Source organism: Corvus moneduloides, chromosome 2, assembly GCF_009650955.1.
Source record: "Corvus moneduloides isolate bCorMon1 chromosome 2, bCorMon1.pri, whole genome shotgun sequence".
Taxonomy (NCBI): domain Eukaryota; kingdom Metazoa; phylum Chordata; class Aves; order Passeriformes; family Corvidae; genus Corvus; species Corvus moneduloides.
The window spans coordinates 50,360,447-50,387,170 of NC_045477.1; the positions used below are offsets into that span (position 1 = coordinate 50,360,447).

Below are 26,724 nucleotides of genomic sequence, written 5' to 3' on the forward strand. Positions count from 1 at the left end.
GTTGGGCAGGAAAGATGGGATACTGTGAGATAGGGTTGGGCAATATATAAAACATACACAAACACACACATATGTGATGGCTTGTGGTGTGTCAACTGAAAGAAAATGTACCTTGGAGATAAATAAAACAATTTAGTCAATCTCTTCAATTTTGGAAATGCCCAAGTTTTGTCATTTTTACATTAGATTCACAAGTGGGTGTGGGTCCTGTCCATATACTTGGGGAAGCAGTGCTGCCTGCTATGGTCTTTAGCCCACACACTTGCAACAGGATGTGAGAGATTTAGATTCAAATGTTCTTTGCCTGACTCAGAACTGGTATTCGATGCTTAGTCCCTTCACCTCCCTGGGGACTGACCTGACCACTGAGATATTTGGAGATGAGGTTCTCCAAATATCTCTGTTATTAAATGCTGAAGGATTTTTTTGAAAAAGGATTAAACCCTGTGTCTCCTTAGCTAGAGCTATAACCACCAAGCTATTGAACCACTCACATCTTTTTACTCCAATCCACTTTCTCTATATACTGGATTCATCAGAAAAAAAAACCCCTAATTTCATTTTCTTGTTTCACTAAATATAAGTTCTGGCTCAAATCCTAAAAACTTTGGCACTGCTCATTTACTCAGTAGTTTCCTCGAGTTCACTTTCACTTTTGTGGTGGTGGTGAGCACACACAGGCAGCAGCAAACCTGGCATGGCAGAGTCCTCTGTGAGGGTGTGACAAGACTGACAGCAGATCAGAAAATACCAGTACTATCAGACATACCAGTGTCATAAAATACCAGGTATATTCTCCCTGCTTTTGCACTTACAAAGCCACCCTACACACAACAGTTTGGACCCACAAAGGCTTTTGCCCAGCACCATCGGTACTTGGGTCAACAGGAGCTCATCACTCTGACTTTAAACAGGTCTGTAAACTATTAACAAAATTCCACTTTTCACTTTATTAAGAAGTCAATCATTTACCATCATTTTCATCCCACCCATGTAAGGGGCTGAGGCAGAGTAGGGAAGTTCTCTTCGTGCATGAAGGGGCACATTTTTAAAGCAGACTAGTGCATTAAAAAAGTTTATAAAGCTATCAATGCATAAAGCTCTGGGTGCGTAACTTAGAAGACGAATTGAAAATATATCCTACAACATATTCAGGGTCCTACCACGTAATCAGTGGATCAAGGGATAAAAAATGCCTTAGTTTGCTCTATTGAACAAATTCTGCATTGATTCCATGCAAGAATGTCCATAGCAGGATGTCCCTTGCCTCAAAGTCCACCTTTCCTTGGGAAGTCCCCATCTCCATACACGATGAGCACAACTGCAGTGGTACCCTGTGCCTTCTTACTCCCAGGCTGAGAACCTCTGCTCCATTATATTGTATTTCACAGCCTGTGGATTTGTATACAAAATTTTGCTACTTACCTGCTTGGCCTTGTGAGCGATGCTCCCACCCCAGAGTCTCTCCTGTCTCTAACACCAGTGGCTTCGGATTCATTCAGGGATGTTCCATCTCTGTCCATGTCACTTGGGGTGGTCCGGCCATCAGACACAGAGTTTCCTTCAAAATCAAGAGTGATCTGTGTAGGTGACTGGAAAGGCAGTGATGGGGATTCCCTGACTGACACATCACCAACCGGCAGACCTGGCAACACCTTCTTTGACCAGCCATCTACCACCTCCTGAAGTCCATTGACATGTTGCAAAATGTCATCTAACTGAGGGAAAAGGACATCTTTCTCTATGTCCAGCAGGTCCCCAGTACTAGCATACAAGTGGGACCCTGGCACATTGTCATAAATACTAATTCTGCTCTCTTTAGGACAGCAAACCATCAGTCCAGATTCCTTTGGAGTAGAGCAGTTCTGCTTTCCCAAAGAGATGCTGCCTGTCCTCCAGTTTACACTGTTACTGTTGTCTGTAGGTGAGAGGCTTTCGATAGAAAGTGCCTTTGGGAAGGTCCCTGGTTTGTGATCCTTGGGAATGTGCACAACCAAGTTCTCTTGGGAATGAAATTCATTTTTGCGGTTTTGGTCCACCACTTGCCGTAAGGCCGTTCCTGCCAGAACATCCAGGTCCTCCAGGTACATCCCACCTCTCTTGTTTGCTTCATGGCATTTGCGTTCCTTCAAACATGGTGTGCTCACCCCACTGCTGCTGTTTTCGGACTGACTGCTGTCACTGCTGGATTTGGCAGAAAAGGGAAGCCCTCTTTTGACTGAATCTTGTCCCAAATTTTGGAGATCGCCATTGACTATCTGTACGCAGTGCATGTCTTTCAAGGATTTCGGCTCAAACTGGAGAACCGGTCCACTGATCTCCAAAGGACCTGTTCTTCCTGAGCCTTTTAGTTTTCCATGCACAGCTTTTGCTTTTAGTGTCTCCATGCGTTTTAGGAAGGTTTTTGCTCTGGCTCGTGTTGGATTTTCATTCCTCAGGCCATCCTTGGGGGACAGGGCGGTGTTTATTGCAGTGGAGTCCTGCAGCAGGGTGCTTTCCACATCATGATGGCCAGAGCAGTCGCAGGTCTCCCTGGCAGCGCTGGTGGTGCCAGATTGACTCCTGTTGTCACTGCCCCCACTGCTCTCACTGTGAATGGATGAGACCTCAGGTTCGCTCAGATCTGTAAGGACGCTCTCACTGCTTGTCGTGTTTTTCATCTTAATGTCCCCAGAAGAGCCATGTCTGTCAGATCGGTGAAGCAAAGCGTCAATGTCGTCCACCCGAGACCATCGTCTGCTGGTTCTTTGGAAAGTCCATTTATTACTGATAGCACAGAGGTCTTCTTCATCTGAATCTTCACTCTGGAAAAAAAAGCACATGTTAAAATTGTGTGTTTTAACTTGTTATTTGAATTAATGTGATTAGGCTGCTCCAGGCGAGCAACAGGTAACAATGTCTCTCTGAACCAAGTTTATGAAAGACTGGTCACCAGTCCTTTCATAACACCTTCTTTCATTTAATTGTAAAGCCTCCAAACATCTTAACAAGAAAGGAAAAAAAGCCTGCTCCATGTTAGGAGTCTCACTGATACCTCTTGGCTTCCATGGATTGCCTGCGCACTGAATTGTGTAGGACTGATGCCCACAGTGACTGTTTAGGAAAAAAAAATTTTGAAAGGTCCAAGTAAAGGAATCCTGATTTGCAGGGATGGTGTTAAGGTACACATGGTAAAGACAGGGAAGTAGCTGGGTACTACAGCAATGTGAGCTATTTAAAAATCCAAGACTGCAAATATCTGGTGCTGCATGTAGTTTTGCAGTGAGAACTAAAATAAACATCTATAAACTTCACAGACTAGATACACCTAACAGGATTTATGTTTCAGGAACATTACTACAGATAAATAGCCATGATGCTTAAAAGAACAATAAAAATATAATATTTAGAAGTATTGCTTAAGGTGTGTCTGAGTGCAGGTGAAGGAAGGCAGAGAAGCCAGCTGTGGAGGTGTGGGCAGGAGGAGTAGCCAGGCTCCGGCTGGGATGGGGCAGCATCTGCAGCTGTGCTGAGCTTTCCTACAGTGGCAACCACTGTCTTCCCTGCCCTCATCATCAGAGGCACCCCAAACTTGATGACCTGAAGCCTGCCCCACTCTCTGGCTTCCTCCAACCTCTCCTGAGGCAGCAGCAGCCCCACAGCCCTTCCTGGTCTCATCCCTCAGCCTGAGGCACACAGAGATGTGCTTATGTTTAGGCAGCTCCAGGAGCTGCTCTGCAATGCAGAGAACATGTGCCTTGGAAAAAAATTTAGATTAAACACCTCACTCTATGACATTTTCTCATCTGTTTGCTCAGACAAAAAAGGTACATGTTCAGCATGAAGCCCAAAGTTGCTAATGAGTACCCTTCCCCTGACTTTGAACTGGGTTTATACTGCATTATTCTTGTACATTTGTTTTAAAGCAGAACAAACTAACTTCACCTAGATGACATCCAAACAGCTCTTCACATTCTTGGAAGCAGTATGAAGGCAGTAAAATATGACAGGCTGTCAGACTAAAATGAGGTGCTAAACCAGAAAGACTATTTTGGGACTGGAAAAATTCTCATTTTAAGAGTCTATTATTAGAAGTATTTTTATATGAAGTTTCAATGGTAAAGTTATCTCCAATCTCTGACTAGATCTTTGCTGGCCTGTCTAATTGAAAAATGTAAACCAAATTTTACAAGAGCACCCAAAACCTTAAATAATGTGAAACCTCAAAAGCTGGAGATTGGGATCAGTAGCATGCCAGGTCTCACTGATGCCATAAACTTTTGGCAGTTTATCACTTCAAGTCAGCCAGATGTTTTAGATCATGTCCAAACCGTAAAATAAAATATAGCTGTGAAATTTTGGGTTTAGGCATCCCTCTTTCTTCTGTTAATGTTGAGGTGTGCAGTGCTCCTGCAGCTGATGTGAGTTTACAGGAATGAACAGAGATCTTCATTCTGTGGCTTGTTAGAGAGAAGAATTGAGCACCTAGTGAAGTATGAGGGAAGAGGCTAGAAAAGTCTAATACTGCTTTGGCCATTTTGTCTGCAGGGAAGCAATGGCACATCAGACAGCTCTACCTTTGTTTTAACTCCACAGCTTGCTGTATGTATATATGGACCAAAGGACAGCACAGCCTCAGGAACTTAAAAATCTATTTATTGTGGTCTTAGTAGTGCCACAAAGTGAATATTTTAAAAACCGCAAGGGTAGGTACTTTTAAATATTTAACAGTGGTAATTATATCTCCAAAGCACACCACTGCTGAAGCGTTGGTGGCACCAGCCAATAGGATATTTTTAAAATTTTCCCTACATCGCAATATGCCAAAGGGACCTTAAAGAAGATTCTTGGCTGACACAAATCCCTCTAGCTGCATGGACATTACTGTATGAACTGACAGGATTTAGCCTGTATTTTCTACAAGCTGGAATCGATTAAAGTAGCCAGAGTGGTAGAGACATTGCAAAAAACACCAAGAAGAGATCATGGAGCAGAAGACAGAAATAAAAATAAATTCAGTGGTAAATATACTTTAAATCAAAAGTTTTGTGGGTTTGTTTTTGTTTTGTTTTGTTTGTTTGAGGTTTTTTTTTTTTTTTTTTTGGACAAAGCAGAGATGAACAGAAATGTATACTGGTAGTAAACAAGTTTTGCCTCTAACCACAGCAAAGACAGGATTACATTCTGCCCAAGAATCACTTAGAAAATACAGAGGCTTTTCAGTGTCAAAATTTGCAGCTCAATTAAATAAAGGCTTAGTTTTGGGGGTTTTTTAATTGATAAAGAAACACGCTTGTATTTTATCAGAAGCAAAACCAGGCAAATATGAAATGAAATATCTGGGTGCTGAAATACTGCCATGGTGACTCACTACAAATTCAGCTGCACTGTGAGTCCTATGACATATTGTGCTTTTCTTTTGATGGAATCAGTAGAAATTCTGGAAGCCATGAATATCCTGAATGACCCACTGTTCTTGTCAGATATCTGAGTGCCCTCACAAACGAAGCTGTCCAAAAAAAAAATTTGAGAGCACTTAGCCCACCCACATGTCACAGCTATGGGGACAGTGGATCAAGAGAAGGTCTGAAAGCAATGATTCATCTGACACCGGCAGAGCAGACATTTCGGAGCAGTGACTGTATATTTCTGCTGACCCTGGGGTGAAATCAAGTGCACAGCTTTGGAGCATATTCAAAAGTTCAGTTAATAGTATTATGTTTGGGAAGATGAGAAGGGCAAGTTTCTTGAGGAGTGACCGGTAACATTTGCCAAAGAGAAAGAGATTTTGATTCAGATTTGTCACAGTTGATTTAAAATAGTACAGCTTTTTGACTGAGGGTGTACTTGCCTAAAATACAGAGGGATGCTAACAAAAGGCAAATAGTGGATTTATTTGCAGTGGAATTCTGCCACATTTTTCCAGCTGGGGGCAGGAATCTCATAAATCGACAGCTGCAGAAGGCAGTTAATCCAAAGGCTAATCTCTGTCTGTCCAAATCGCTTACGGACATATTTGCAACACATACATGAGGATTTCTGTTTGCATCTTGATGAAGCCAAGGGAAGACAGCAGTCCACAGTGGGAATGGTCTGGGTGGGAGAGTGGGCAGTGGGGAACGCTCATACTGTGCTGGCTTTCACAGTAACCTTGCCTGGCATCTTGCTTGGCCATATTTGGATGAATCACTCAAGCAGCTGTGCTAGTCCTGTGCATACCTGTTATGCTGAAGCTCCAAAGCAGGCTGATTTTGCATTTCATTGTTTAGATCACTATAGAGACTATTAGGAAAGGCAGTATCTACAGCAAATGATTTATTTAGATCAGTGATCAATTTTAGACCCAATTTCTGGCTTTTACACTTGCATTTACATTTCCTCCTGTCGGCAGGCTCTCCTTCCTCTTCTCTCACTCACATTCTCATCTCCTTTCAGTTGCTCTGTATCTGTGGGCTAAAATTTCCTCCAACTCCTCTTTCTTTACATTTTTCTGTGCTCTGCTTCTCTGTGGCCTTATGCAGGTATGCACCCACCTAGCTTTTGTCCCCTTGAAAGAGTACCAAGTAGGGCCATCTCTCTTCCATCACAAATTAATGGTCATCTGCAAGGAGAGCAGCTGAGGACTTCAGTCCATTCAGAACAGGGAGGAGTGGCACAAAAATTAATGGAAAACAAATGTAACAAAAAAAAAAATCCTTCGTTTTTAAGACAACATAAAACCCAAGACAAGAAAAACCCCTAATGCAGTGAAGAGAAGTCCCTGCAGCTCCAGGGAATGGACAAAATACAAGCTAAAGAGGCTAGTACACAGAGCAACAAGTGGGCACGTGCCAAAGCAGGTTATTTGGGCATTAAAACCATCCTCTGTTCAAGTTCCCTCAAACACTGAATAGAGTATGATGAGACTGAATTTGCAAAGACATCAAAAATGGAGGTCTCAGAGGCAGTTTTTAGAAAGCACTAGACAAACCCTCTAGGAAGGAAAAACAGAAACCGAGATTTCTCAGAGTTGACAACTACCATTGTACTACTCAAGGACTTTGGGGAATTTGTGACCAGAAAATCAAACGTTCAATAGTTAGTGCTGGACATGTTACAACACTCTCAAAATCAACAGGCTGTTTCTGCAGCCCTCACTGAAACCCTTTAAGCTCAAATAAATCCCATGTTACACAGGAGCTTGTAAGGATGACAGAGTTTATTTTCATACTCTTAACTGGGAAGAAGTCAGTACAAGAAACAAAGAAAAGCTGTTATTTTCATCTGAGCAGCTTAGATTTTTTTCTGAGCAGGATTTTCCACTGCGTACTCATATAACATTGACAAACAAGCCAGTCTAATGAAGCTTCACTGTCTTTTCACCCACTAAATTTAATTGCACTCTAATATGTAGAGTTTAAGTACTGTGTGAGCTCTTCTAACACACATAGTATTTAGTCACAGTTTCTATTCTATTTATAATTTCAAGATTCAGCAATTCACATTATCATGCATCCAGATAAGGGTGACATGCATGTTCAAAGTCAAATAAACTTAACTTACTTTTAAGAGCATTACTGACTTAAAGGCTAAATTGGGGTGGTCTTACCACAAAAGCCAGGGTAAAGCCAGCATATTTAATGAAGTTCCCTTACCTTTTTTCTTTGGAAGTTCACATCGAGTTTCATTGAGGCGCACTTGTTCAGTGTGTTCAGTCGTCTACAGGGCAAAGCAAATTCAAAAGATTAGCAGCCTCTGACTAAAGGGCATGATTTTTTGCAAGTTCAAAACATATTCTCTTATCTTACTGTAAGGTGCCAACTGCATGCAACAGCTCCAGAAATGATACTGGTCATCTACTCCAGCTATATTACTTACCACTGCATTGAGGGACTCTTAGCTTCACTTTACTTGATAGCCAGGTTTGATAGATTGCTTTTTAATTGATAGACATTTCCATACTTAGCACAGGAAACAACTATAAACCAACACCTGTGATAGCTGGGGAAATTACAAGAGAAGGAGGAGCTGAGTTGCCTTATGCAGGACTGTAACATAATTGGTCTAAAATGGGGATTTCAAAGCACTGGTGAAAGATCGAACAAAAAAACAGATGCAGTTCCTCACCTCTGGCAAGTTGGCAGGTTCTTAAAAAAGTTGACGCAAAGAACTTCTAGCTGTTACTTAAAAGTTTCTCCAAAGCCAATAGTTTATTTTCTTCTATCTGTGGACCTTATACACAGGTCCAACATGTAACAAATCTAACATTTTAAAATAATTTTTTTTAGCTATTTTTGACCATATTCATACTGATGTTACCAGAGTTCCTGTAAGATATCTGCTCCTTAAATCCAAAGCTATCCTGTGATGACAGTGAGTTGAAATGACAATCTGCGCGTGTGTGTGTGTGCGTGTGTGTGGTGTCCATGTGCAAGGACAGCCAGAGGACAAGTAAACATGCTCTTTCAATAGCGAACCTACTGTGGTAGTGATAATTGATTCGGTTTTATTTATACTTGAAGATCCATTAAACCATCCAACTTCTAAAAGCAGAGGCTCAAAGTTAAATATGTTAGACTTTGAAAATTTTCCACGTCTAGGACTGAATTTCAAAATAAAGAGAGGCAGAGTGAGAGAGCCGCGTGTCCACAGCACTCCTCTGTTGGCTGCCTGCATCTCCCGTGTCTTTATAGCAAGACCTCTCTCTGTTGCTTTTGGGTCGCAGGGAGAGGCTGACAATTTCCAGAACTGAACATTTGAAATGCATGTGATAAGTTACAAGGACACATGAAAAAAGTATCAGATCAATAATATAATCTCTCACATAATGTAAGAAGATTATGGCATTAACATATTCCTCCACAGAACTTCTAATATTAGAATACCTTTCAAATTGCCACCACTAAAAAAGAACCAACCCACCAAATGTGTATCTTCCTTAAAAAAGACATTCCATCTCAGAGTATCACCTACTCATTTGTAGATCAAATATGCCTTCCCAACTCAAGGCAATAAATCTGTTATGCTGTATCAGAAAAGTCCTGTGCTCAGGTATTAATTTGGGTATAATGTATGCACAAGCACACCCTGCATGCATGATAGCAATGTTGAAATAAATTCCAGGGTTTGTGGCTGTGTAGCTGTATCTCCAGCCTTCTGCCCACAAATCTTCTTCTGGGATTACATCTATTATTGCAAAACTCCTCTTCTGCCCAAACACAGAATTTCTCAACCCAAAGCAGTATTTTCTGGGGACCCTGGGGCTGAATAATGTTCAGTGCTTCTTTTGAGCACAAAATGTTTAAATGTGTGTATCAATATCAATTCCAAGTATACAGAGGCACATTTCATTTTCAAAGGACTCCAGCCCATTTCTATCCTTGGGGACAGCTTCTTCTGAGTGGTGAATATTGGCTAATATTGGAGTCCCTGCACCTCTTTGTCAGCTGGCCTGTGCTGAAGGGACAAGTCTGCAGCTACATTTCCACACTTGCTCCACCAAAATCAAAATTACTTTTTACTGGGCGCCAGTGACTCAGCCCCAGGCTTTAAATTCGCCCCTCTACAAAACATTGGTATGCTTTCTGGGGCCCTTCCAGTGCTGTGGAAAGATTTGCCAGTGAAATTAGAGAACTAATGATCATATTTGTGAGTTTGTCTGGTACTAATAGCTCAAATCAAAGTCAGTCTGTTTCAGTTTCTTTTGCCTTGTTGATGTGCCAGTGGTCGCAGAAAGCTTTTCTCATCAGTTTAAAGTCATCAGATGACTGACAGCCAACTCCTCAGCATGTCTTTTGAAAAGAAGAAATCCCAGAAGTTTCTGGCTACAAAGGCTGTCACTGAAGTCAAAGTTGAAGTGAGAGAAGCACTGCACTTCTATGCATAAAACTTTTTATCCTTAAAAACATGGGAAAAGAATGCCTGTTTGTAATGTTAACAAAACACAAAGTCTGGACTTGAGAAAAGGCAGGGAAAAACACATTAAGTAAACACAAGAGAGGTGGCTATATAAAACCCAAATAATCTAGGATGCATTTGAATGCATATCAGGAAATTTCTGCAGTGTTCTGGGAAAGACTGCAAAACATGTACTACAGCAAGTGTTTCAGTGATGGTAATTTTATTTCTTCTCCAGAGCATCACAGGTAAACACTGCCTTGGTGGTTTAACACTTTGAAATAACTCTTAAAACACCAGCAGAGATATTCAGGTACCTAAACAGATGTTTCTGGTGCTATTTTAGATCCTCTGGAGTATCAAGCCTGGCCTTCAGCTGCTGCAGGTACCTCAGTCCCGTCAACACATGGAGAAGTCTGGGCTACCTGAGGAGATTTAAGATGGCCATAGACACAGGTCCTTAGGGCTCTGAATCACAACCCCAGTGCTGTAATTGTTAACTCTTATGACAGAAGTTCTTAAGTAGGAAATATCCAACTTTCGAATCCTTTGCAGCACTGAGCAGTGTTTACAAATAAATACAAGCTTCTAGTAATGAAGGCTCAGGTCAGCTGGAAAACCTTATGGGAGACCTGTTGTCTTGCTTGAAGAGGAATCCAAGTAATAGGGAGACAGCACTGAAGTGAGTTGGAGTTCCAGGAGAATCCCTGGACCTGTTCTGCAGCTACTTCCAAGAAGGTGCTTTGGAATGCAGCCAGGGCCACTGGCCAGTCATGAAGGAGGAGGCGTCATGGGGAGGACAAGCATGGATAGCACAGTGTCTCCTGCCTCAGCAGATCCACAAATGCCCTCTCTTATGGACTGTGACCAGGAAAACACACAATATGGTTCTGTGAATGCCCCTCTGAGGGAATCACAACACTATTGCTTTGCTTTATTGTTATTCCTAGACAAATTTAGGTGCTGCATACACATGTCCCTGCCTGGCTTCCTCTGGTGCGGTGGACTTTGGGAGGAGGACATCCAGCTCCTGATGCTGGACTTTGCTGAGGTCTTAACACTGAATAAGAGTCCTCCCAGCACCATTAGGGCTGGTGTGCAAGGCTCACACTGGCATGTCCCTGCTCCACCAATTCCGTGCATGAAGAGAATGTACTGTTTTCCAGTCCTATCACCTTTTCATCATGGCTACCACCGAGGGAGTTACCTTACAGGCTCCAGACTCACATGAGATGAGTAATCTCTCCTGGAAGTCAGTGGGAGACATTCTACTGCCTCCAGAGCAGGGCTTTCTGTCCTGCATGTGGAGAGCCAGGCTTATCCCCTAACAGCACCTAGAGCAAGATACCTCAGCAGATGGTACTGACTGTACAAGCATCATTTCAGAACTCTGGTGGTAGGATGTCCCATCCCAGACAACAACCTTCACTTTGTTTACAAGCTGTCTAAGAGACAACAGCTATGGAAAAAAGGGCTGCTGGCTACTTGGCACAGTTGAAATTTTAAGAGCTTGGTTTAGGGGACTATGTATCAGACTGTTATATACTTGTTCTTCATGTTCTTAGTCACTGTATGTACGTGAACACAAAAAGTACAACGTGGCTTGGCTTCTCCTTCTCACCCTCTTATCACAGCAGTCACGAAAGTTCCCAGAGCAGAGTTGGTTGCTGCTATTTTGGAAATGACACAGAGATCCAGCTATAAAATTTTCATGCCCAATTATTATTTTGGCAGGCTGACAGCATTTGCCTGCAGATTGCTGGCAATTCTCTATTGTTCATTACTCAATAAAATCTGAGTGGAATCTCTTGATAGATACGCCTCTAACCCAAAGGCCTCAAATTTGGTTTTTACTCTGCCAAATTTTCAAATTATATTGTAAACAGCAGGAATGTTAGAATATCTCAAAAAGGTCACTGAAATCTTTTACCATAGGGAGTCCTAGACTTTCTGACTAAAATACTACCAGCTGCCTTAAAACAAGGTTCTTCCTCATTTGTGCCTCACGTTGTCTGGTATAATGCAGTGCCATGAGAAAACTGATTATAAAATGAGATTGAGAGTCTGGTTTCAACCCACAAGAGCAGAGAAATTCAGTGTTTATGCTATTACTATTCAGAGCTAAAACTGCTCAAACTGATTATCCATGCTGGCATTTCAGCTTTAAAATTCTCTTCCAAAAGAAAAAAGAGAAGCCCATTTTGTTCAGTACTATGGGCTGAATGCACTGTTAGTCAGTGTGATGGCTTGGTCATGCCTAGCTTTGAGGGCAGCCTTGAATGTCTGAAGAATGGAAGTCTGACTGCCAACCTGGGAATCTGCACACAGAAATAATAACCAGCCTTTTTCTCTTTCCTCGAAGTGCATTGCAGCCTGCAGCTCTCATATGGTACGTTAGCATGCACCTTGCAGTAACACCACTGCAGAGCTAAGGAAGGGCAGAGAACTGGCCACAGTGGTCAGCTGAGCTGTGAGGATTTCCAGTGCACTGGAAAACTTGGAAGATGCTGGTTTGATAGCTCATAGAGTAACAAAGCTGGTACTGGGGGCAGCAGCTGACACTGTTCATTGTTTCTGATGAATCTGAATCTTGGCATTTGGAACAAGGGCTTTTTACGGGTCGCTTTCAGCAAAGGGTTTGAAGCTGCTCAATTACATCAAACTGAATGTCTGCAATCTGAAAACATAACCTGTACATAATACTTATATTATTATGAGGAGCTATTCCTTTTTTTATATCTAAGCTGTTTAACAACTCCCAACAAAAATTCAACTAGACGTGTTGTCTTCTGAATAAAATAATTACAGAAAAAGTTATTAATAAACCCATTAATCTTTAAAGAGTGGAAATACCTGTGTCTATGCTTTTTTCTATAAGTCTCATCAGTATCCCTTGATTTAGGCTAATTTAAGGCATTTTTTTCCCCATGAGTGCATCTATCCAGCTGCTAGTTAATTTTCCAAACCCTCATATTTCAATGAAAGAGAAGAAAACCCCAACCCAACCAAGTCTCTAGCTTCTCAGCTTGCAAAATAATCCTCATGAATATATCAACACAGTGTAACTGTAGGTGTATCCGTGAGTCTACAGAGAGGCTGGAAGAGCAAGAGATGAGCTGTTCCCATTTTTAGCTGTGTAGGTGTTGGATGCCTGGTGACCGTGACTGTAGCACCACCATTGCCAGTTGCTCCAGAGAAAAATGATTAGCGAGAGTCACAGAGCTATGAAATGACTACATCTCACTGTTTGCTCTCACAAGAAAGCAACAGGAACAGACATCATACTTGCATTTTTTATTGGTCCTTCAACTTTGTGGTAAAGGGCAGAGGGGAAGAGATTTCAATCTCCTGTTCTCTATCACTCTCCAGTTCCCAAACTACAAGAAAGTATGTCTTCCATCATGCCAGACTGAGGCAGGGGGATGTACATATGTGTGGGAAGAGGGTTTCTCAGGGCATAGCAATGTGCTCTCACCAAGCAGCACAAAACAGCAGTGGATCAAGTCTGCAGTTATTCTCTTCTCTGGCATTTGTGAGAGTGATCACTGGAGGATCCAAGTCTTTCCTACTGATTCGTCTTCAGAAACAAAGGCTACTACACAGAGAAAGAGAATATTTGCATAGCCATAATAGACAGCATGAGAAACAATAGGTCTCACTTCCAGCAGGGGAGTTTTGGGAAAGCAATCTGACAGCTGTGCCCAGAAACCACCTGGATCCACCAGGAAGGAGGGCATAGCTGGGATGGAGAGCTGCACAAGAACCAGCCCTATTTTTGGTGATTCTCAGAAACCTTCTCTGCATTCCTCCATCACAGACTCATTAATCCTTGCAATGCTCAGTATGATGTGGAACAGCATCTCCTAAAGCCATCTCTGATGACTTTAGGCACAGTTGCAGAAGGAGAAAGAGAGTCTTGTCCAATTATCTTGATGTCAGTGTTGTGAAAGTTTCCATAACATGTAATAAAGTCAGCTTGGTTAAGGGCCAGATGCTCCTTTGTCCTGACTTGAAGAGCAGAGGAGCAGAACCCAGCTCGAGCTGAGCACAGGGGAAAGAAGAGGGGAACAATGTCTCTGCAATGTGGTTTTACAAAACTGCCACAGAATTGCTGTGTCTTGAGTCCTGGGGGACAGGACTTGAGCAATGCAATATGGTATATTCATCACAGAGTATAAAAAGCAAGATAAACAGCAAACATAGGACTGCTGGGAGGGGCAAAGCAGTGATCAGCTGCAGCAGCTGTAGTACTGGAGGATCTGTAGTATTGGGTCTGGTCCCACTTCTGTTACTGGTGCCAAAAGAGAGTACCAAGGGAATCACAGCAGCATGAAAACCATGTCTGCTGCCAGAGAAAAGGGCTTGCTGAATTCTATGCATTGAAGTTTCATCTTTTCTGTTGGACTTAGACATAAGAGTTATTAATGTGCAACTGAAATGTGACTCCCATTTATTCAGGGTTTTCTTGCACTACTGATAATTCTTAAAAACTTAAAAGTTCTTAAAATCCTTTGGATTTGGGTCTTCCCAAATCATGTGATGCTTTCTGTGAGTGTAGTGGGTATCCTACTGCAGCATTTTCTGTAAGAGAAATTAACTCAGAATGGTGGCATTATGGATCTCATCACTTAATTGACCTGGACAAGCAAACATCTCTACTGCTGCTATGCTAACAGTTAAAAATCAGCTCATGCTTTGAAATTATCAGAAAAGAAACTTTGAGTGTTATTTACCTGCAAAGAGGTTCTACAAGGTCCTTGTCAAGAAAATCATGATCTTTCTTTACTGCAGCAATGTCAATGGGAAACTGGGAGTCTGTAAAAGGAGACACAATATTAAGATGACTGCTTGCTACTCAAATGAAAATACATTGTCTACATCTAAATTGCTTTGCATGTGCTTGCTCACTGAAATCTAGTATGACCAATTTCACTCAGCTCTGGTTCCCTTCCAGCTGTATCTGTGACCTTTTCAGACACCTTATTTATTTTTATTTTCTGTTAAAGGTATAGCTGAATGTCCAGGGCATTAGAGTGAGAGCAAAATTATTTCATTTTGGCTTTAAAAAAATACTCAGTTGTTAGCTGTTCATTCTAGCACCTTGCACAAGTGAATGAGATCAGGGAATTACCACCACACTTACTTTATCTACATGAGCAATGAGGTTTTCCTTTCTCATTACAGTGACTTAATAGTCATTTGCTAGACAGACTTTGCCCAAGCCCCAGAAATGTTCTATGCTTTTTGCTTTTAAAACCGATCCAAATAGCAATGATTTCAGACAGAGGGTTACTCAAATAACAGACAAAAAAACCCCCAAACTGAATTATAATCCCCAATATTAGCTAAAAAGCCAGAATAGCATGCTAGAAGCTGACATTTGTAATGAAAAGTGACATGTAATGGTGGGACAGGTTCCAGAGCTGTGGCTGCTCTCCAGACTGCTCTGCCATGCTTAGGTACCTCAGCAGGATGCTGGATGCAGGAACTTCAGCCAGCATTTTCAGACACTACTGCTGAACACTGACATAATAGATGCCTGTGAAAAGCACCTTGTTTTCAGAGACACAGACTGTCTAGAGCACATATTGACTGCACGGGAACTGCTGGAGTCCAGCACAGGTTTTTTTTTTGGAGAGAACATCCCTTAGAGTTAAGCAGGCAGCAGATGCTCCTTTCTCTGGGAGTCAGTATCTGATACTCCGAATACAAGGCAGACAGAGAAGTACTACTGGCTACCCAAGGACTGTGGTAGATACACATTTGTGTCAGTTTTGGTTTGGCAGGCTTATTAGTCTTAGTTCCTTGCTGGATTTAATAGAGTCTGCCTGCCTCCTGTGGAGCCACCTGAGCATCTCTGAATGGTGCTCCTGTCCCCAGGAACCCGAGCAGCCCAACAGGACCCAGGACCTGAGTCCTGGTGGACCTCAGCTGGCCATGGGGGTGTCCTCAGCATCCTGCTCCCTGCCATCCTCAGCCCCACACGAGGGGAGGGATGGTGTCCGGGCTGACTCCCTGCAGACTTGGCTCTGACCCATGAGGCTCCTTGGCCCCCATTCCATGCGTGGATCTGTGCTGCCTCCAGCCTCATGCTGACCCTGGAAGGTATCCAGAGGTGCTTGGCAGAGCTGCCTTTTGGCTAATAAGCCTGAGCGGGCCTGAGCTGGCTCCGTGTCTCCGGCAGGGAGACCATGCAGTTCGGGAAGAACGAGGCTTAGCCGCAGTCTCCCTCAGCATTGAGCTGGGGAGAGCAGGAAAAACCCAGCTCCAGTCCCCAAACTACTCCTGAACACAGCAGCAGTACAACCACTTGCCCTGTCTCAGGCACACTGCTTCTCTGGGCACGAACTTTACACCCAGGAAAGGGGACACCACCATTTGCATTGAGTTAGCACTGAAATATCAGCTTTTCTTACTTTGCAAATGTGAAGTGCAACTCAGATTATTCACTTTTGGTAACTGCAGAGTTTTCAATCTTACTTTTGGCGTGACTGAAATTTTCAATAACTTCTAGTGTTCTAATCTTATTTCAGACACGGTTTCTAAAATTTAAACAAAAAGTTTCTAAAAATTAGACTCATGTTTTTGGATATTTTGTAGTTGTTTTTGTGTTTTTGTTAACCATTGAGGTTTACACAAACTATGTCCCTTTTTTTTTTTTTTTTTAACTTCCCAAGGCTATGAGGGTAAGAATCTTACTTTTCTTTATGCACTGGTATGACTCCAGCAGCTGAGGCTTTGTGAAGCATCCAGCCATGGCCATAACTCAGTCAAATGTGGAGCTGGCCAACTGCAAGGTCTCCTGGCAAGGGCCCAGTGCACTTTCAGAACTGCACAAAGAGGAGAAAGACCTACTTACCCTCATAGAACTGAGCATATTGGGGAAATCCAGCTGCACGTAACCAGTCACATGCTTCCTTTGCTTCGATTTCTGAGCAAAAAGAGAAAAGAGAAAAAAGTTCACACTTTGTTATTTTGAATTAGAAGTTCTTTTAATTACAAAGAAATAACAAAGAAATTTGGTAGTGTCTATTTGCTGCTTAAAGTACTGCCATCACTCTGAATCACATTTTATAGCATCAGAAGAGAATCTCTTAAAGAAATCTGTCTGTCTCCACAGGTCCCTGGAGTGCACAAAGCCACTTGGTGGCTGGGATGAAGTGTTAACCATCTCCTTGCAGCAGAAGCTGCTCAGCCAGGTTTGTGATTCTGTGATATACCCTCCCGCAAAGGTAAGTTTTGTAAAGATGGAGCAGGGTGAAAATGGGGTGACAGAGAGCAGACACTGCCTTCTCTGTTCTGACATTTCACGTCGAGGAGAATCCCACGTGAAATCCATGCAAAGTTCTGCCAGGAAAACCCTAGTGCAGGTGTCATGATACTGATGGGACAATTGCAGGGGCATCTCTATTTTTATTGAGCTCCATGGGTTCATTTTCTGGAAAGCAGTATGCTGGGTCCAGCTCTGCCCAGCTCCTGCACTGCCTGCATGTGCAGCTGCTCCTGGACCAGCTGGAGGAACAACTGAAAACAGAGGCTCATCCACACAATTGTGGGTTTCAGGGGAAACCTGGGAAACTGCTTTGCTGTCCAAACCTACAGCAGGATCTACCACTTGAACAGTTCCGGTTTACAGGATCAAAGTCAAAGCACACATCTGTACCTCTTACATTTGCAAAACACAAAGAAACAGAGTGTGCAGGTGTTGAAGAAAGTAGACATTTTATGATGCTTATTAATCAACCTGAGTGAACCAGTCAAGGGTTTTGGCACATTTGTGGTTGTAAAATCTAGACAGCCATAATACAAAACCCTAACTATAATGCAAGCAGTGGAACTGGAAGAAGATGATCAGGCTCAGTTGCTCTTCTGCATATTCTGCCTTGCATGTGAAAAAATTCCAGTTGTAAATCAGTTTTCTACTGAAGTGCATTTTTATAGGTAAGAGATGCTGGCGTGAACTTTTGCCCATGTAATTCTGTTCAGAACACTCATCATACCCTTAATGACTTTACCCACTGAAGCTCACCATAAAATCTGCTTTGAGTATATTCTGCAGGATGTGACCCGCATACCTTCCTGATCCCCTAAATAATGAATCAGACCAGAAAAGTTTGTAGCAGAAATCAAAATTCAGAATACAAGGTCTATGTATCAAAAGCTTGATTTCCCAAAGATGATTAGACAGCCAGGAACAGCTCCACAATGGTCACACTCATTAGCAGTGCTGAAAAGGATTTACCACCAGGTCTTCATTTGCTTTGACATTAGCCCATGTCAAGGCCAAAAAATGGAGTATGAAAGTACATTTAGTTCTTGACACTGCACAAAAGACTAAGCAGCTTACATAAAACGTGACTCTCGCTACTGCACATCTGTGTGCTGAAAGCACATCTCTATTATATTCCAGTTAGACTATTTCTATTGAATGCTTGGAAAAAAGACAAGTCTTTACACTTTTTTTCTTTTGCTTAATTCAATCTCATGAATCAATCCTGTTTCAAAACGTATTTTACAACTCAGAACAGCTGTACGTACATTCTAGCTTCATCTGGCCTGGAAACACAACTGACAGAGTCTGTGGGTGATGGAGAATGCTACCATTTAATGCTCTTACATGCTTATCATATTTCAATGTTTTTTTGCAGTTGGCTGCTCAGAGGAGCTTGCTGAGAAATATTCCTGCAGCCCAAACAAGATCTAAAAAATCTCAGGTTGCAATGGGTGAGTAATTATGGGGAATAAAAAAGAAAGTAGATCTCACTCTTTTCTAGGGTTTTGTTTTTAGTTTTTTTTGTGGTGTTTTTGGTCTGTGGGGTGTTTGGTTTTTTGTTTATTTTTATTTTTTTTTTGGTGACGTTGTTTGCAACACACTTTATTCAGTCAAATATCATTGACTGATTAATTTCTGCCCTCAAAACTTGAACTCTATCTCCTCCATGAAGGCATCTCCGTGGAGTATTCTCATTTTCTCAATGACTACCTTGGCCTTAAGTAAGATTTGCTAAGCTTCCAGGATACCGGGTCTCAAGACACAGATCAGTGCCCAGTTCCCTCCCATATCTCTCTTTTTGGTCTTATTCAGAGGACAGCAGGAGGAGAGAAGTGCAACATGCTGCTGGCACAGCCCAAAACAGGCTTTGCTCATACAAGTGTTTTCCCACTGGCTAAGGGCACCTGTTCCAGGCATTTCCCTCTTGGTCCCTCCTACAGTTTAGGTGAAAAGGCACAACAAAGGATTCACTCCTCAGCACACATCAAAGGTGATTTCTACTATATTGCCCTGGGCATGTAATCCAAGTTATAGTTCAGAATGCAATATAGATGCTTTTATTACTGGATACTGCAATGTTTGAAAAACAATTTGAGATGCTAAGTTTAACCTTCTCTTTCTGTGCCCATATCCTAATATTTGCTTTTTCTTACTTGCTCGTGAAACATCAGTGAAGACTTCTTTGGGAAGAGATGTACAGCACCAAAAAGACCCTAGTGAAGGTGTCAATGAAGGGCTGTAGAAATATTTTTGGCAGTGTTGTCCCAGTTCTGCTCCCATGTCAAGGCTAACACAGGGGTTTGATCCTGCCTGCAGCAGATGCACTGTCTTGATGTAACACTGAAGGATCTGGAAAACCACATGTGCTCACAGGTGGCACCAAGGCAGTTTGTCAACAGCACAGAGAAGGGCTGCCATGCTGAGAAGAGTGATTTCAGAGAGGACATGCTCAAGGCTGGCAGGAGGCACAGTTCCTCCAGCTCCTACCAGAAGCATGTGAGCCACCACTGACCCACAAGCAGCATCTCCCTTGGCAGGACCAAAAGGCTGCTTGCCCCAGCACACCTTCTGCTGGGTTTATCCTTACGTACTACTGTTCTGTTCTGCTGCTGGAAAAAAAAATTAGGGATATTTTGCCTAATGCTTTCCACTTGCTTGGGCAACAGTTAACAACAATCATTAATTATTAAGGCTAGATAATAATTCAGCCCCAAATATTGACAACAATCAGTATGTCTCACAGGACTTGACTTCTAAGGAGTTTTTTTCAGTTTCTAGTTGAAGCTTGGAAGAAAACAAAGCTCTCTTTTCCATTTAATTTTTCTACTAGTAGTGAGTTATAATTTAGAGCAAAATGAGGAGAGAGGTTCACTCAGGAGATGTGACAGATAATCAGAGCACAGCTGGGACTTGGGTTTGAGTCCATCTCCAGTATTAAACAGGTTTGAGCTTGTCTCCCACAAACCACGTGGGTGGCTCTGGCTGCTCTGGGGCTGAAATGGAGACAGTTGTTTGCCATCTCTCCTGCCCTTCCAATACTTTCTCTGGTTCTTCACAAACTGCTTTGTTTCTTCCCAACACTAGAAAAACAGTCTAGCAGCCAGCTGCCTCCGAAGGGGACAGCCTTGCCCTGCCTGCCCAACGCCAGCTGGCTGCTTCTCCTGCCTCCCTTTGTGCCACACCAGCTAACCCTTCAGACACCCAGCTCAGCCCCCTAAGCTGGTCGAAAACTAATCCCCTCAAAACTGGGAATGGTCTGTGGTTGGATTAGCAAACTGACTCAGATCCTCTAAGGGTCCTGTGTAATCTACATTAGCTGCATTTTAACAAGCCCAAGAAAGTCAGACCACTAGAACAGTCCTTCCTCAGGTGAAGGAGCACAGGAGAACTGTCTAAAAAGTTGTTTGGAGAAAGGTGCTCTGTCAAGAGAAAATCATGTCAGTAAATAATTTTTTAGCTTGGAATCTTATCACCATCTACAAATATCAATGCTAAGACCTAGTTACTATAGTCCTTTCCCTTTTCCTGTCTAGATATCAGTATTTCATCTTATTTCTGCCTTTCGGCCATTGTCCCTGTCTCTTCTATCTTCTGTTTTGGTATTTCTCCCTTTTTTTTTTTTTAACTACATTTTTATTTAAAATTCAGATGTCCCTTTGCATAATGCAGTGAAAGATTTAGCAACTAGAATAAATAAGGTACATAATTACCCCATCTATTATTGTGTTTATGTCAACTTTATGTGATAACCTTTATTATTCATCTCTCTAACAAATCACTATTAATGCTCACTTTAGTATTCCCCCTGTATTGCTCACCACTTAAATCTAATTTACTAGATTCAGATAAAATATCTGGGAGTGTTAGAGAAAATGATTAATCAGTTAATTGGAAAGGAGTGAGTGCATTTTACTGTGGAGCCACATCAGTGAGCAGGTGGTTAGTCTGGTGTTACTAACCAAAGGTTATATCAACTTCTGGTCCTTGTCTAATTCCTTCCTTCAAGGGATGAGTTTGTGCTGCATCTTCCAGAACAAAATCTACCTGGTATTCTGGGGTCAGTTTGGAGGCTCAGCTGAACCCAGGGTTGTAAAACACCTTTTACTCTCAGGAATTGCTGACGACCTCTGTGAAAGGTAAACCAGAGAACACTCCTGGGGAGGAAATACTGATGGTGTCAGACCTGAGGCATGCTCAAGGCAGCTGTAGACACTGAGACAGCCTTGTCTCACAGGTCCTGAGGCATCCCTTGTGTCCCATAAACCTGTCAAGTCATCAACAGGCAATGTCACTGCCCTGATGTCTTCCCAGAAGAGCGCTCATGAGGGAAGATGGGATCCTTAGGAAAGTTCAGTTCAGGCTGAAGCTGTAGGAGAACAGCTCTAGCATATTTCAGCTTCTTCTTGCAGCCTAGTCTGAGATACTGCCATGGCTGCCATTACTTTCCTGGCCCTATATCTCACACTCTTTAGGATACTTATCTATGTAACTCCTTATTTTACAGATGGGGATTTAAAGCACTTCAGAAGTACATAAGCAGGTTAGAGGAATGTTTGGTGGGAATTAAATGCCTGACACATATCTGGCCATTAAAATAGGGCTATGCCACTCCTCAGTTACTATCACTCTTTGAAATCTGGTCTGGGCAATCTAAACTCCAAATTTCTGATACTTAAATGCATCACTCTACCATCCCTCAGCTATGATGTAACACTAAAGGCTGATAGGTTTCCACTCAGTGGCATTTGCAAAGCTTCTTCAGAGCTAAGAAATTAGATTACAGGAGGGTGTAAAGGTGCTAAACTGGAAAGAACAGGAATATATTTTTAAATATGAGAAAAGATGAGTTTTCAAGTCACACAGGAAATTCACAGCAAAACAAGCGCGCACATGTGAGCGACCTGGTCTACTGAAAGGTGTCCCTGCCCACTGCAGGGGGGGCTGTAACTAGATGATATTTAAGGTCCCTTCAACCAAAGCCATTCTATGATTTATGATTCCATGATCTACAGTTTGCAAGGAGCAGGTTAATACCTTAATTACTGTATTATCATCTCACTTCACTAGTGCAAGCAGTTGGTGCAGAGCATGGAAAAATTAAAAACTTGTCATATTCCCCAAGGAAAAAGCCCCATGCAATTTAATAAAGACAGATACAATTTTCAGTAACCTTTCATGCTTTTAGGTAGAGGTCTAATGGTTTACCCCATTCCCTTCCACTCTGTAGGACTTTTCCAGAATAATTCCAATAATAAGGCAACAGCAGTTGTACCATGCAGCCATAAAATTACCATTTATAGTACAAATATATAATAAATAAAATAAACCATAAGCATACAATGAATTTATATGTTTTACTGCACTATGGTGCATATTCATCAATAAATCCCGATAATAAGGTTTTCAAGAGTGGATTTTCATTGGAATTGTTTTATATCATGCCATATAATTACTATTAGAGACAAGGTTATGTTTTGCAAGGAAGGGACAAATAAAACAGTCAAAGTGTTATTTTAATAGTCCTTAACCTTTTGTGGAATATTGTGGTACTAATAATATTACAATAAAATATGGACCTTTTAAACTACTGTGGCTGAATAGAATTTAAATGTCAATAGAGAAAGATCTTTCAAACTCATGAGTAGTTTCTTTATGTGTAATTCTTCATGCTTGGTGAATAACAGTCAGATGATGTCCATTCATGCTCTGACTTCTTAGAGAGGGTGAAAGTGAGAAGCCTGATCGTTTATGGACATGACAAAAAAATAATTTTTGTATGCTGAGAGATTAAAAGAGTGTGACTGTTTACCTTGGAGAGCAGATGAATAAAGGAAGGGTTATGCCAAAAGGGTATAAAATCTGGCGTAACACAAAATAGGAAATTGGGAACTACTATTCACTCTACACCCAGCACAAGAACAGGGAGATTAGTGAAAAAGGAGGAATAAAGAAGAAGGAGGACAATCTGAACTGGTAGAAGATTTTTTCAAACACAATCTATAAAATTAATCGCCAAAGGACACTGGTATCAGGAGAGGGGTTGGAGCTGGAACCTTATCTGACTACTAGCTGCTACCACTACAGATTTGGAAAAGAATTCTCCCGAATGGAACAAATGAAACCAAACTAAAGCCACTGCTATGAAAATGCTTTTTCCTGGTTAGATGATCCCTTATACAACTTTTCCTTCTGAGCTACTGACATTTCTCTTACTCAGACATAGTCTGGGACTGTAAAAAATGTTTATTTCAATGACTACAACAATTGTTTTGTTCTCTACCACAACCAAATTCTGCACACCCCAGCTGGGAGACTTCTCGTCAGCCTTTTATCTTCAGCAAGGCTACATTTCCCAAGAAAATAGGTGTGCTATTCCAGCAAGAAGTTAGGAAGTTAAGTCCCCTTTGGGTGAAAGGATTATGCTGAATTCCTTCCCCAAATTAATGGGATACTGGTAAAACTGGTAGAGCTGAGATTTATAGCGGGTTCATCAAGCACAGGTCTGGGAACATTAATATTTTTTACATCTAGATATCAGAGCTAGCTGTACAACACAATGAGTTTCCTCATGCAAATAACAAGAAGGTGGCTGTGCAAACAGCAACAGGGCAATCACAGTTTGCAGTGCAGGCGAGACCTTTGTGCAATGTGCTACACTCCACTCTGTAAGCTGACTCGCAGGGGCCACTGAAGCAGCCAGCGCACCAAGACAGCAGGGATGCACGGACACAATAAAGACCTTAGGAGTAAGAACTATCTGTGGGACTCCCACTTCAGACCATTTAGCTACCCTCCCAGGCAGCCATTACTGTTCCTAAAAGTCTAGCATAAAATCAACTCCCTGGGGAATTCTTGCATTATGTAGACTTCCAAGGAACTCCTTCTGGTAACAGGGTGTACAGCACAATCAGGCATCTAAACGTAAGAATGCAATGAGATTTGGACACCAAGTGGTTTAAACATTTGAAAGTTTCAGACATAACATTAATAATACTGCAAAGATGCTCAGCAGAACCAACCGACGCTGAAAATTCCATCGATGTTATATGGCCCAGTTATGTGATATAAACAAGAGATTCAGGCCTTCCTTTGAGTGTACTCTTGAGATTTTTGGTTGCTTCTTATCATCATCATAATTCCTATTTACTGCTGTTTTCTTTTTCTCCTTTCCTTTCCATGTCTTCCACTCTGAAGTCTTAAAACTTAAAAACTAAACACTTAAACACTTAAAACTAACTTTCAGTCACTAATTTCTCTGACATCTCTGCTACCCACTGTCCCAAATGCCCACTCAGTTTATACAACCTTACTCCATACCACACTTACTTCCCATTTTTTGCCATCTTCCTTTCAAATTCCTGAAATAGGATTTTAAATCTCTCCTAATCCAAAAAAATCTCTCTCTATCTTCAAGTATCACTTTGAAGCCACTTTTCTTCTTAGCTTACAATTGATTTGTACAATGCAGCACTTTGTGATGGCACTAATAAAACAATAGCTTGCTACCCACATCTCATCTTGAGGCACTTTAAACGGTTATAAAAACTGAAGAGAAAGTTATATATAGGGATCACTTCATTCCTGGGTGAAATGCAGCTGCATTAGGATGAAATGAGGCAGCTGCACAAAAGAATGCTGCAGCAGTTTATGACAAGAAACAAGGAGAATACTTTATCCAGTTGAAACCACTAACAGAATTTATGAGATAGATAAAATTCGCATTATATATATATATATGTAGGGAGCTGACAAGGACATCAGGCTCTCCTCCCTTTAGTCTTGAGAAAAATACTCTGGTATTGCTAATGGATTAAAGTGATTAAGAATTTACACACATCCTCCTCCTTCCTCATTAGGATTTATATTCTTTTTCTTGCTTTCTGACAGCCCCCATGAGTCTTGGCTTCGTGTAGACTTGGAGGACAGAGTACCACCCATCCATTCTTCCGTACCATGCTGCCCTTCCCACCTATTTGGCCTGTCACTCAAAAGCCAAGAACTGCTGACTTGAGAATTAACAGAGCTCTGATACATGAGCACTCTATGCCACTGAAAAACGTGTCTGGATAATGGTCTGGAAAATGTGAGTCTTTAAGGACTCTAATATAAGGTATATAGTATTTTTAGCGTGGAAGGAACATTATCAAATAGGTAGAGAAGAGGTAACGATCCCATCCCTTGCGATCTATGTCAAAACTTCTGGTGACTCCTAGAGTCACTATGGGACAAATTTTGAAAACAGACTCTCAGACTCTTTTACAAGTTTCTGCCTTTGGGTTCCCAAGCTAAGAAATCTAGGCAGCATCTAAATTTTCATGTATTATGAAAGGCCAAAGAATGGCCTGAAGACTGGAATAGCTGCTGAGCTCACATTGAAAATGGAAATGTTGAATCCAGTTGGTATTTAGAAAACTTCTTGCTCCCTGGATGTGTTATAAAGCGATTTTTGCAAGGTACTATTGCTAGTCCAATACCTACAGACATTATTAATAAGTATTCAGTGACACTGCAGCTATATGTATCTATTCATGGTATATATTTCTGTTATATATTCCTGTCATGTATCTTCTACTGAATCACTATTGTTGAAGAGTGAAAGAGCCCAAAGACTACAAAGCAGCTTTGCAGAAAACAACGTGGGTGCCTGGTGGACACCAACATGAACATGAGCCATGTGCTCTTCTGCCAAGGAAGGCAGACAGCATGCTGGGCTGCACTAGAAGGGGTGACAGCAGCCTGAGGGTGGTGATTCTTCCCCTCTTCTGAGCACTGGTGAGGCCACATCTGGTGTGCTGGGTCCAGTTATGGGTTCCCCAGTAAGAGGAAAATGTAGATTTACGGGAGTGAGTCCAGCACAGGGCTACAAAGATGATTAAGGGCCTGGAGCATCTGAGAGATGAAGAAGGGCTGAGAGAGCTGTGACTGTTCAGCCTGGGAAGAGAATCGGTGGAATATCATCTGTGAGCATAAATATCTGAAGGGAGGGTGCTAAGAGGGCAGAGCCAGGATGTTCTCAGTGGTGCCCAGTGACAGGCAATGGGCACACACACTGACACACAGAAGGCTCTATCAGTACATCATGAAACACTTTTTTTTTTCCTGTAAGGGTGACTGAGCACTGGTACATGTTCCTCAGGGAGCTGCTAGAGGTTTCATCCTCGGAGGATACTCAAAAGCCACCTGGACATAGTCCTAGGCAGCTGGCCATAGGTGGCCTTGCTCGAGCAATTGGGTTGGACATGATGACCTCCAGATGTGCCTTCCTACCTCAACCATTCAGTGATTCTCTGACTATTGCAAGAAGTGTGTAAAAATAACCCCGAACTGACCCAACAGTAAGGAGGAAAATACCTCCATCAGCAACATCATACTTTTCTTAGTGGAGAATTTCAAGTGAAGACTTGCTTTAAGGTCCTCTACACCTCTTTTCATCTTGAGGGAAACTAGCACTATTGATTTTTGAACCCAGAAGTCACAGGAAGGGCATTAATAACACCAGGACCAGCTAGTAGGAAATACATATGTATCAATTCCAACTGTGCCACTACTGGAAACTTGCCATAACTTTATACTTGGAATTATAAGTGTTATTGTCT

The 26,724-nt window shown here is 41.9% G+C and overlaps 1 protein-coding gene across 11 annotated transcripts in view; it reads right to left on the minus strand.

The window, feature by feature from the left end:
- The window catches only part of STARD13 (StAR related lipid transfer domain containing 13), a 322,774-nt gene that overhangs the window by 20,438 nt on the left and 275,612 nt on the right, over window positions 1-26,724 (minus strand). For 9 of the 11 annotated variants that reach the window (XM_032099570.1, XM_032099572.1, XM_032099571.1 and 6 more), the window contains 4 exons: window positions 16,715-16,786; window positions 14,589-14,670; window positions 7,614-7,677; window positions 1,426-2,804 (listed from right to left, as the gene is read on the minus strand). In XM_032099570.1, coding sequence (XP_031955461.1) covers window positions 1,426-2,804; window positions 7,614-7,677; window positions 14,589-14,670; window positions 16,715-16,786 — 1,597 coding nt within the window. Of the gene's footprint in view, window positions 1-1,425; window positions 2,805-7,613; window positions 7,678-7,766; window positions 7,941-8,085; window positions 8,322-14,588; window positions 14,671-16,714; window positions 16,787-26,724 lie in introns of those variants that run through there. The other 2 variants (XM_032099579.1, XM_032099580.1) reach the window with 2 other exon arrangements.